Source organism: Microtus ochrogaster, chromosome 7, assembly GCF_000317375.1.
Source record: "Microtus ochrogaster isolate Prairie Vole_2 chromosome 7, MicOch1.0, whole genome shotgun sequence".
Classification (NCBI taxonomy): Eukaryota; Metazoa; Chordata; class Mammalia; order Rodentia; family Cricetidae; genus Microtus; species Microtus ochrogaster.
Window position 1 is genome coordinate 79,397,147 of NC_022014.1, and position 12,960 is coordinate 79,410,106.

General features: G+C 46.1%; 1 protein-coding gene across 4 annotated transcripts in view; it reads right to left on the minus strand.

The window, feature by feature from the left end:
- Rnf157 (ring finger protein 157) overlaps positions 1-12,960 on the minus strand; it is a 73,324-nt gene that overhangs the window by 44,772 nt on the left and 15,592 nt on the right. For all 4 annotated transcript variants that reach the window (XM_013347617.2, XM_005350769.2, XM_013347619.2 and 1 more), the window contains exon 2: positions 11,771-11,889. In XM_013347617.2, the coding sequence (XP_013203071.1) occupies positions 11,771-11,889 (119 nt within the window). The remainder of the gene's footprint in view (positions 1-11,770; positions 11,890-12,960) is intronic.

Consider the following 12,960-nt stretch of genomic DNA (forward strand, 5'->3'; position numbering starts at 1 on the left):
GTGGTGATACACAGATTAATGGAGATGGGTTAAATTAAGATGTAAGAGCCAAAGAAAAGCTAGAGCTAATGGGCCAAGCAGTGATTTAACTAATATAGTTTCTGTGTGATTATTTTGGTTCTGGGTGGCCGGGATGAACAAGTGACCTGCTGCTACACATGTGCAAATACTCATACACATACACACAATTAAAAATAACAAAAAATACATCTTAAAAGAATATGCAAATGAAATATAAGCAATTAGATAGCTCTTATCTATACATTCCAGAGCACCTGGCATAAATGCAGTTAGAAAACACTTTGCTATGACTCTGGAGAGATTGTAGGTTTCCCCATAATGTTGGGATTTATTGAGAAGCAAATCTCCAACAGAGATATAAATTCCAACACTAGTGGGTGCCAAGCCTTGAATCCCAGCACTTGAGATGGGAGTCTGAGGCAGGCAATGCTCTATGAGTCCAGGCTAGGCAGGACTACATGGTAAGAGACTCTATTTCAGAAGAGAGAGAAAGAAAGACAGTGTCTTAGTTAGGGTTCCTATTACTGCGATAAAACCATGACCAAAAGCAGCTTGTGGAGGAAAAGGTTTATTTCATGTTACAACTGTCAGACCAAGGGAAGCCATGTGATGAGGACATTTTTTTCAATAGAAGTTCTGCTCCCCAGATAATTCCAGCTTGTGTCAAGTTGACAGGCAAACAAAAAAAAATAAAACCAAGATTTCCAAACCCCCAACAACCTTGAGTCACCCTCCTCGCCTGTGCCCCAGGCACTGGCAGCCAGGGACCTGTTTCCCATCCTCATAGTTTGGCTCTCTGCAGATGACAAAACACATTCTTTCCAATGTTTAAATCAAACAGCCAAAGGCCGCATTTGCTAGGCACAGAGCTGCACATTAATCTGTGAGGGGTACATTAGGAGAAGCAGGAGGGCCAATGTCTAATGGGTGAGAAGGCAAAGAATTCCCTACAGCCTGGGATGGCTCTGCAGGCTAGCCACTGAAAGCAGCAGACTTTGAGTGAGAGGTGAAGCAGCTTAAAAAGACAAAAGCATCTTCACAGGCTCCTACACAGAGAGCCTGCTGTCTTCCATGGTGGCACACACTTGACATGGTTACATTTACTGCCCTTTTAGATGAACTTTGGCACTAACCCACACACACAAACGTGGTGTGCACTTGTAATCCTAGCTGTAGGGAGGTTAAGGCAGAGCAGCAGATGAAGGTAAGCCTGAGCTACACGAGATTCTTTCTCCAAATAAATAAATAACTTGAAGAAAACATCAAACATCCAATACTGTAGATAGCTAGATGTTAATACAGATTAACACCCCCCCCTTTTTTTGGAACAGGTCTCTCTACATAGCTTTGGCTGTCCTAGAATAAACTATGACCAGGCTGGCCTCAAATTCACAAAGATTCACCTGCCTCTGCCTCCCTCGTCCTAGGGTTAAAGGTGTGTGCCATCACACCCAGCCTCAGATTAAATTTCTGCTACACCAAGGAGCCGAGTTTCTGTGGTGCACTCTTGCCTGTGAGACTTGGTGTGATGCTCACACTGCCTTATTTTGTGGCCAGTGAATGTTGTCTCACCAAACTCTGCAAAAACCACCTGAGTGTTCTGCACAACTCTGGGCTGATACAAACTGAGGCTCAGAGCATGGGAATGTGGAAGAGGACAGAGAAGAAGGACAGAAGACCCAGGGTGAGCTGCATATTACCTTCTATTAGTACAGGAAGCGACACTACAGCTATTACAAATTTTAAGCAAAATCTTTTATAAGGAAAATTCTTGTCCTGGGCTTTGGAAGCCTTAACTATACTGTTTATCCATTCCCCAGTCTGGACAATACACTACTGACACATAGTTCACATTCAAGAGCAGATGTGTGGGGTTAACTCTCATTCTTGAAGAGTAGCTTGGAGAACTGGTGGAAAATGTGGAGTTACGCAGTGCTGCTCAGCCTTGACCACACGGATCTGAAACCTGAAGATCTGAGCGTTAAAAGGAGGCCTTGTAGTCACAGCCAGCAGCTCACACCTGCACGCAGGTGTGTGCCTGGAGGTGCTGAAAGGGCCGTACAGGGATTAAGGATGTCTAAGAAGAATCAGCTTACAGGAGACTGGGAGAGGAAATGGTCACAGACCTACACGAAGAGAAAAGACTAAGGGAAGATAATAGGAACTAGTTGTGGTCTCAGGTAGACCCTGCCTGGACATGGTGTGTGAGACTGGAATCCTAGCACTGAGCAGGCTGAGGCAGGAGGAGCATCAAGCTCAAAACCAGCCAGGTCTGTATACCAAGACTGTCTCGGAACAAAACGTAACAGCAGTGGTTCCTACAGATGGGATTTTGGAGGTGAATTACCCACCTGACAGTGAAGAGGAGCCACTGTGGGGGCATAGGTGTGATAGATGGTCCCTGGAATTCTGTAAATTTTTCTGCAAGGTGAAGGAAGACAAGAGCCATGTGACCCTTTGCTACAATGGCTGGTTTGATGTCTCTGGGACAGCAGGTATAGGAGAGATGGTTAGAGCAAGACCATAGAATTGACAGTGGTTATTAGAAGCTATCCATGCAAGCCATCTGTGGTGGTGCACACCTTTAAAGCCAGTACTTGGGAGACAGAGACAGATGGATCTCTATGAGTTCAACGCCAGCCTGGTCTACAAAGCGAGTTCCTGGACAGCCAGGACTACACAGAGAAACCCTGTCTCAAAAAACAAAACAAACAAAAAACCCAGAAGACATCATGTATCAAAAAAAGAAAATGACACCTCAGATACGCAATCAACAATGTAAATCCAACTCTAACATCCAGAAAGCCTTCTCTAGCTACACTGAAACACAATCATCTCCTGCAGGATGAAACAGTGCTTCAGAGCAGCAGAATTTAGGCTGCACACCTGTAATCCCAGAACCTGGGAGCCTAAGGCAGGAGCCTAAGGAACCTAAAGGCCACCTTAAGCTATATAAGAAAATCCTGGCTCAAAACCAAAGCAACAAGAGGCTGAGGCGTTAATTAGTAGAATGCCCACCTTGCATGCAAGACACAGCATAAAGTTATAGATATGGTGGTTCATACCCATGATCTCTGCTCTTGGGAGGTGGAAACAAGAGGATCAGGAGTTCAAACGAGTTGTAGGCTAGCCTGAGCTACAAGAGACAGACAGACAGACAGACAGATGAGGAGTACGGATGAAAGAGGAAAGGCTGCGGAGTTAAGCACTATGGTCTCAGTGAAGACAAGTCTGCTGTGTGAAGGAGATGGAGGTGTCTGGGTATATTTACTGGAAAATCCCAGATATCCAGATTCACTGGGCTTGTGAAGGGGGCTACTCCCTCCCCCTGAAAATGGAAGTACCCGTCCTTACCCTTCTCCTCTTTGCTTAATGACTACACAATAAGTGTAACATTTGATAAGACAATACTTGCCCTACAGACCTGCCCCCATTTGCCCTCCTGGCCACCCCACCAGAGGCTCATATATCAGTAAGAGAGGAGGGATTTTTTTTTTATGCCAGAGGTGTTGAAGGAGCTGAATGATAATACATCTCCTGTCAGGCCTTGAAGAAATAGGAAATATGATAAGTCTTTGGAGGAAGCCTTCAAAAGTCTCTACACAGAACAGGCCATAAGTCAGGAAGACTCCCCAGCTGGCTGTATCTCCTGGGAGGGCCTAGAAGATATTCTTGTTGCTATAATCTTGGTTCTGCCTCTCCTATGGGTCATCACCAGCGTCAGCTCCCGTGCATCAGAGTGCTCTTCACTCCTGCTGAGACCTGGGGTCTTATTTGGGTAACTGGTCATGTGCACTCAATTTCACACATCGCTGCATGTCATCAGAGTTCTCTCAGAATGAATATTAATTGATCTCCAACTAAAGACCTACTGTGAAGAGCGGATGAGACGGCTCACCCGCTATGAGCACTTATTTTTGCAGAGGACCTGAGTTCGGTTCCCAGCACTCACACAATGGCTTACATCTGTCTGTGGCTTCAGTACCAGGTCATCCACCACTGCCTTCCGCCCTCTGAGGGCACATATGAACGCGGCACATACACACACATGCAGACAAAACAAAATAAAAATATCTTAAAAGTTGCCAGGTGGTGGTAGCACACACTTTTAATTCCAGTACTCAGGGGGCAGAGATAGGTGGATCTTTGACTTCGAGGCCAGCCTGGACTACAGAGTGAGTTCCATAACAGTCAGAGCTACACAGAGAAAACTTGAATCAAAAAGCCAAAAAAAAAAAAAAAAAGTTTAAAAAAAGAGAAAAGAACAGAGAAGGCAGGAGGTGTAGCTCAGATGTAGAGAGCTTGCTTAGCATCCAATAGGACTGGGTTTAATGCCCAGCAATGAAAATATAAAACGAAAAGTCAGAAACAATTTCTACTCTTCTTTCTTCTTCTAGTGAGTACAATATGTTTGGAAATTAAAGTAGTCTTGAGATTCCTGCCGTCAAGGATGCACTAGGTTTACAGCAAGCATGCACACGCCATGTTCCTCGTTCACCCCATAATTCATTCCTAGCTTCTTCCCTCTCCTCATAAATACAGGTTCCACTGTGACCTCTTTCTATTATTTTAATTCACAAAACTAAACCCTGAAGTTTCCGTGCTAGACAGATAAAACTACACTCACTCCCTGATGTTTCAAAGCATGCAACATCCTATTTCACTGACCTTAGCCAACCCTAACGGCCTGTGCCTGTGTGCCCATGTGTGTTTTGTTTTGTTGAAACAAAGTCTCATTCTGTAGCTCAAGCTGGCCTCTAACTCACAGAATCTTCCTGTTCTGGACTTCTGTATGTGCTAGGATTACAGGAGTGAGCTACCTTCAAAGGCCCAGTGAATCTGGGGTGGGGGGGTCTCTGGATCAGGCTTCCCCAGTAAACAGACCCAGACATCTCCACCTGAGTCTAGGGTTAGTGTGTCACCACATCAAGAAAACAACAGCACAAGCCCTAAAATAAATGACCTCCTGCCTCTCTGAGGCTTGGTGACTGACCATCACCTTAATCCACTCACAAAGCCTGTCAGTGCAAAGCACACTTGGTACAGTAGTCACAGCCCTTCAAACACGGGCCCTTGTCTTTTCAGCTCTGAGCCGCATCCCACAACCCAGTCCTTACAGACTACTCTGCTCTGGAAGCCCGAGTGCACTAGTGCTCGAGCCCCTAGGTGGTGCCTTTCTCAGATGCCCTTGCTCTAGAACACTGGGTCGACTCTCTGTGCCAGGACGCTCATCTCCTCTCCATAGCACTTACTCAGCACATCCTGGCCAGAGGAGAGTCTGCTTACTCAGCCCTGCTTTCTACAGGAATAGCAAATGGCTGACAGAAAAGTCCTCTCTCCCTGTCTCCCAACCTCACTCCCACAAGGTTGTTTGTGAAAAATCCTATTTCACAAATTAATATACCTAATTAAGTTCCTTTAAACACCTTGGTCTGAGATGGGCACTGCAGTAAATCCAATAGTTTTAGCTCCCTAGTAAACCGAGGCAGGAATCACTTGAGTTCAGAAGTAAAAGGCCAGCCCAGGCAACACAGCAAGACCACATGTACATGTCTGATGACCTGAATCTGATCCCTGGGCCCCACAGTGCAAGGAGAGAACCAACTCCTGAAAATTATCCTCTGACTGTCATATGTGCGCATGACATGCAGGCAGAAAAGATTTAAAGACAGGGGCGGGAGGACCCTTGTCTCTAGCTGGGCACGTTGGCACACTAGGAAACCGTGTCTCTCGCTGGGCACGTTGGCACAGCTGAGCACGCTGGCACACTCGTAAAACCAGCACTTAAAAGGTGGGGGCAAGAATCTGCTACACAGCAAGTTTGAAGACAGCCTGGGTTATAAGAGACTATCTTTAAATAATAATAATAATAATAACCTTGTTCTTGTTCAAGAGGTGTAGCTCAGTGGTAGAATATTTGCTTGGCAATGGCTTGACCCTGGATTCCAGCCCCAGCACTATAAAGCTAGGAAAAATGATGCATTCACCTGCACACATGCTAATAAAAACATACAATTTGTGGATGGTGCATTTGGCACAGCTTTTGGGCACTTCTCTAGAAGAAAGGGAAGCAAGACACACATACATTTCTTAGCTCTTACTGCCCTTGCTGCAGAGCGCATGAGGAGGAAGTTACAAAACGGACTCCACTTCAGAGCACACAACACGATGTGCACTATCAGAGCTGGACCAAATGCAGCAGCTCTGCCACAACCAGGAGGAATATCGTGTGGACTCCCGGCTACAAACAGCACAGAGAAGGAAGGCGCTGCAGAGAGCAACAACCCCGACTGACTACTTAGAGCTTTAACAGTTTCCCTCAGCAAACCAAATCTAAATAAGGGAACAAAGGTGCAGCTCCTGCTCAGCTTTCACTTTCCAAGGCAGGGACAGTCTTTACTGGTTCTCCACTGTGGTTCCCAGAGACCTTCAGAAGCCTGGGTATCACTTAACATGGCATGAAGAGGCTGGGAATACGGGTGTACACTAGTAACCCCATCTCTTTAAAGATAAAGCAGGAGTACCTTGAGTTTGAGGTCGGCCTGGGCTACACAGGAAAACCCTGCTAAAACCAAACAACAACAAAAAACCCAACCAGTACCTCAACCAATTATATACGCGCTAAGGGTGCAGCTCAGTGCTTCATGTGCACAAGGCCATGTGTTTAATATGGAGCACTGTAAAGATAAGCCTGTAACAAAGTAAAAATACAGTGGATGGTCCATCCACCCACAATGAGCAGCAGCTGGAGAGGTAAGTGGCTGAAATGCTGCAAAGATAGCCATGACTGTTCCTTTTCCTCCAGCAGCCTGAAGGCATCTGCCAAGCATTACAGTCCTCTAGAGTCAGAACCAGCCCCACTTCATGAGAGCAATCTGGGACCTACCAAGGTCAGAGGGTTTTATGGCTAGATTAAATAAGACTTTAAATCTTAATTCCCACTCTCTTCAGCCATTTTTTTGTAGATACATCTGCTCATTCATTCAGATCTGACACTGAAGAATTGATTAACATTTTGCCCTGATTAAATATTCCAAGTGTTCCATTCCTAGCACTCCAGTAGGAACCACAGCGAGCTTGGGCAGAGGGAAGGCTTTTCAGCTGCCCATTCGGAAATGACAGGAAACACCTGTTAAATCCTACAAACCCCAGGAGCCAGGAGGTCTGTGGCATCTCTATTTCAACATGACGATTCATTTCAACACATTTCTCTGCCCCCCCCCCCCCCCCCGCCCTGGAAAAGCGGAGTGGTTCTTGCCCCTGCTGCTGGAGGGCTTTAAAAGGCTGTCCTCTGCTCTGTAACCTGATGCTCACTAGCTGACACCCAGTCCTGTCACTTGAGAGTAGAAGTCATTTCTTCAGAACTAAAGCTCCGTGTCTACTCTCAGTTTCAGGATGTCCCCTAATCAAACATAAAGAGCATCCATGGCAAAGCCCAGAGGTCAGCTCAGCAGATGGAATTACATACCACATACTCGCTCTGGGAGGGAATGCTTCAGGAGGCACTCCAGGAGGGCATGGCAATTCTTTATCCTTTTAGAGATCCACCAAACCCACAGATGCTCTTGGTGATCCAACCCACACAAACAGATCATGGCCAGGACTCAGAAAGGACTGGGTACACCTGACCTTATGACAAAAACAGAAGAGAGCTAGGACTCTGAAGCAGCAGTGGGATCAAATTCTGATGGCTCCCGCACGGGCTTGGCAATCCTCATGAGTGCCGTTCTCATCAGGCTGAGGACGAAATGAGATAACACACATGTACTCAGAACCACCAGCCTGACAGGTAGGGAGGCTTCAATACATGTGGGTCATTAGTATTAGCAAATGTCATGTAGGGAGAGAAAGAAAACACATGATGTATAGTATTTTTATTTTATTTTATTTCTCAGACAATGTCTCATATTGTAGCGAAGTCTGGCCTCACAACAATTCTCCTGCCTCTGCATCCCAAGTGCTGGAGTTACAGGTGTGAGACATCACAGCTGGCCTGTGAGTTTTTTTGAAATTGTCTCTATAGGTAGCCCAGACTGGCCACAAACTTGATATCCTCCCACCTCAGCCTCTTAAGTGCCAGCTTACAGACATGGGCCCCCACACCCAACTTAATATGATTAAAAACAAAACTTCTGTTCAGTATCAAACATACTTAATAATGACAGCTACAAAAACATACCAACAAGAACAACAATGTCAATACTCCATGGCAGGAAGGGACCTCATACGTAAAGGTCAAGGCTGCTACCTAGTAATTCAGAAGGAGCTCAGTCATTCAGGGCCTGCACGGAGGTGTAAACAAGGTGACTCACCTTTGGGAAAGTATGCCATCATGCATTAGCCTATATGAAAGGAGCTTTTGCTTATCTGTAAGTCATCTTTTTTTTAAAGATGTATTTATTTTTATGTACATTGGTGTGAGGGTGTCGGATCTTCTGAAATGGAGTTACAGACAGTTGTGAGCTGTCATGTGGGTGCTGCCAATTGAACCCTGGTCCTCTGCAAGAGCAGTCATTGCCCTTAATCACTGAGCCATCTCTCCAGCTCTGTAAGTCACCTTTATAGCCAGAAGAGGTCACTGAAAAGCACACGCACACGCACACACACACACGCATACACGCGCACACACGCACGTGCACGCACGCGCACACACACACACGCACACACACACGCACACACACGCACACACCCCTCACAGTTGAGGAAAGAAAACAGAAAAAAGGAAGCTAATTCAGACATCAAGTCCATTTTCTAAACTGACTTGGTGAGTTAGGTCGTGTCCTCATCTGTCATAACCTGATTTGGAGCAGAAGGTGTGTGTGTGTGTGTGTGTGTGTGTGTGTGTGTGTGTGTTGTTTCTTACATAGCACAGACAGGCCTAGAACTTGCCATTCAGTCCACACTGACCTTGAATTCGTGACAATCTTCTAAAGACTGTAATGTCAGCTAAGCAGCAGCATGCTTGGCTGCTCCTTTATTTTAGTACTTATGGAAACAGTTCCACAGAGTAGAAGAGGGGTCACCCAAGACAGAGAAGATGAAAACTACCGCTGCCAACAACACAACCTTTTCAAATTAAAGCTTAAGCCAGGCAATGGTGGAGCACAACTTTAAACCTAGCACTGCAGGCAGAGGCAGGTGGATCGCTGTGAGTTCAAGGCCAGCATGGTCTATAGAGTGAGTTTCAGGACAGCCAAGACTGTTTCACAGAGAAACCCTGTCTCAAAAAAACTAAAAGTAAAGCTCAGACAGAAGTCCATTACCAGGGCACTCTTCTAAAAACATAATTTCTCCAAGCCACTCACCAGCTCAAATTCTTTAAAATCTTCCCCACAGCCTGAGGAATGAAAACCTCCCAGGTAATGTAGCCCACTCGCCCTTCCACTGCCTTTGCCATAGGCAAGCTGCCTCCCTTATTTGTTTCAGGAAGAACAAGGGCGGTCACGTCAGCCTGTGTCTACAGCACATACCACAGGGTACCTAGCACATGGTGGCCACACAGTAAATGTTTGTCAAGTCTACAAATACAGGAATGCCTTTAGACACACACTTGGTGCCTGACTCCAGGTGAGAACCCTTTTCCCACCCACCCCAGGCCCTCTGCACAGCAGCCCAGCGATCGTCATAGCACTCCCTCCACTCTCAGTCCCTACACAACTCAGTGGCTCTGGACGCCACTCTTCCTAACATTTCCCGTAAGTGTGTTATATCCGTCCCACTCGCATGGCAGGTTTGTGACAAGAGAATTTCAGAGGCAGCAAGAGGAAGACCTACTTATGAGATGTGAGAAAAGTATATGTCAAACACCTGCAGAGGGCCCAGAACCAAGGACACAGTTCCTACATGCTAGCTGCTACCCATTGCTCAACTTTCAGAACCTCAGGTCTCTCGCAGATGAAAGGAGAGTGACAGGAAGTCCCAGGACAGGTAGATGTGGAAGCTTAGGCTTCCAAACCTGCATTCAGGAGGTCAAGGCAGAAAGATTGCCATGAGTGCCCTATTCCACATAAATAAGTTCACTATACCAAGTGAAACAATTAAAAAAACAAAACAAAAAACAAAAGACTGGGTTTGGTAGTCCACTTTTAATTCCAGCACTCTGGAGGCAGAGGCATGTGGACCACAGTGAGTTTGAGACCAGCCTGGTCTACATAATGAATTCCAAGACAGTCAGCTACATAGCTGTCTCAAAAACCAATAAAATAAAACAACCCTCTGAGGCCTGGAGATGGAGCACCTATCCATCATGGCAGACTGACTCTCCTTTTGGCGAGGTATTCGTGTGGAGAACAGCGTCTGGGCTTCTTCAGCACACAGAGACCACTCAAGAGCAACTTGACTGCTATGTTTTTGTTTGCTTTGTTTTCTCAAGATTTATCTATTTGTTTATCTATTTTATGTGCATTGGTGTTTTGCCTGCATATATCTGTGGAAGTGTGTCAGGTTCCCCTGGAACTGAAATTACGGACAGTTGTGAGCTGCCCTGTGACTGCTGGGAACTGAACCTGGGTCCTCTGGAAGATCAGCCATCTTTCCAGCCCCCACTGGCAGCTCTTCTGTGGCTCCTGCTACTGAGCCAGTTGCAGTGGCCGTACCTATAGCCCTTGTCGCTCAGGACTCTGAGAGAGGACAGCAGAAGGTTTGAGGAATGAGATGAGTAAATGGCTAAGAAAGGTGTCTTCAGCCAGGTGTGTCCCAGCACTCAGGGAGACAGAGGCAAGAGGCAGGTGGATCTCTGTGAGTTCCAGGACAGCCAAAGATACACAGAGAAGCCCTGTCTCAAAATACCAAAAAAAAGGGCTGGAGAGATGGCTCAGAGGTTAAGAGCACTGACTGCTTTTCAAGAGGTCCTGAGTTCAATTCCCGGCAACCACATGGTGGCTCACAACCATCTGTAATGAGATCTGATGCCCTCTTCTGGTGTGCAGAAAAACATGTTGTATATATAACCAAGAAATAAATCTTAAAAAAAAAAAGAGTTAGACTCTTTGGAATAGAATGTTAAAAAAAAAAAAAACAAGAAAAGAAGGAAGAGGAGGAGAAGGAGAAGAAGAAAAGTGTATTCTATTTTGTTTTCGTTTTCTATTTCGAGACAGGACCTCACTATGTAGTCCACTGGTTCTCAACCTTCCTAATGCTGTGACCCTTTAAGATAGTTCCTCATGTAATTTTGCTAATTACAATAGAGTAAATATCTGATACAGTGTGGTCCTGTAAAAGGGTCCTTTGAGCCTCAGGTTGAGAAGCACTGATGTAGCCTAAGATGGCCTTTAGCGTGCAGTAGCCCTCTCACCCGGGCCTCCCAAGTGCACACTTGCGTGCAACTCTGAAACCAGGGGAGATTCGTTCCATCACTCAGCAAACACTGACCAAGGTTTATCGTTTTGTACCCAGCTTTCTGTTAGTCTAGTGCACAACAGTAAACACAGCCAAGGCAGATAATAAACAGAGGAGGAGACAAACAAACAGGGGCTGGGTGCTAAGTGCCATGGGATGGGCAAGCAAGGGCACCGGCCAGGGCTCTTTATGGCAAAGTATGATCCTCGGGAAAGCTCCAAGCTCTGAGACTCGGCCCCCACCTCCCCACCCTGCCCCAGACTGCAACAACTTATCTTGGGCTTCCCCCAGCCTATGGGCACACCTGGTTCCTCAAGCCCCCTGTTGCACCAACAAACTTGTTTGTCCCAGGACTGATGGAACTGGTCACTGAGCCCAAGCGTCACAGTCAGTAAAAAGATTATACCCCTACCGCCACTGGCCTGTTTCCCAGGAAGTTCAGGTCGCTGTTCTCTCCAAACAGGTAACCTTCTGGATGTGTGGAGTCAAACTTCTCTCCTCCCATGATAAAGTGGCTGGCGAAATAGCTGCCTGGAGAGCGACAACAAAGAGAATCAGCCGAGCAGATGATGTCAGACTGGACGGAGCAAAAAAAAAAAGAGGCTAAGACTTCAAACGAGAATCAGATCAGTTTCTCCTCCTAATTTCAGAGCCTGGCACAAAAGCAGCAAAACCATATCAGACAACCCCAAACAACAGACAAAAGAGGTCACTACTGTTCTTGTAACAAGCTTGAATCCTCATCCTGATCTAAAAATACCATTAACCAAAAGGCAGGAAAGTAAGTCCATGACTGCCCACAAATGAACCCATTTGTATTCTGCTACTGATAGTCTGGATGGGTGTGTACTGTGTGTGTGAGGGGGTATGCTATGTGTTGGGGGTATACACTGTGTGTGGGGGTGGGGTGTATATACTGTGTGTGTATGGTATATACAATGTTGTCTGTGGGGTGTACATTATGTGTGTGGGGTACACAGTGTGTGTGTCAAGTGCCAAAGATCAATATCACTGGGACCTGCAGCTCACCAACTAGACTCGGTGGCTGGCCAGTGAGTCCAGAGATTCACTGTTTCCATCTTCCCACGGCTTAATCTACAAGAAGATCACACTCAGTTTTTCACACGGGTTCAAGAGACTGAACTAAAGGGACTCATGCTTACATAGCAAGAACTTTACCTACTGAGCTAGCTCCCTAGCTGCTACTTGGTTTTGTTTTTGTTTGATAGGGTGTCACTCTGTGTAACCCACGCAGGCCTATAACTCACTATGTAGACCAGGCTGCTCTGGAACACAGAGATCTGCCTGCACCTGCCTCCTAGAAGCATGCACCACTACCACAGCCCGTTTGTTTTTTGAAACAGAGCTCCACTCCGTGTAGCCCATGCAGGCCTAGCACTCAATGATCTTCCTGATCAGCCTCCCAGTTGCTAGGATTACAGGCGTATACCACCAGGCTCAGCTGATCCTGAATTTCCCACATCAACCTGAGGTGGTTCCTGAGCATCTGAGAATCTTAACTATCAGTGTCAATCTTATTTACACACACAATTCATCTTTGCCTGATCTTTTTTTTTGTTTTGTTGTTTTTTGTTTTTTTTT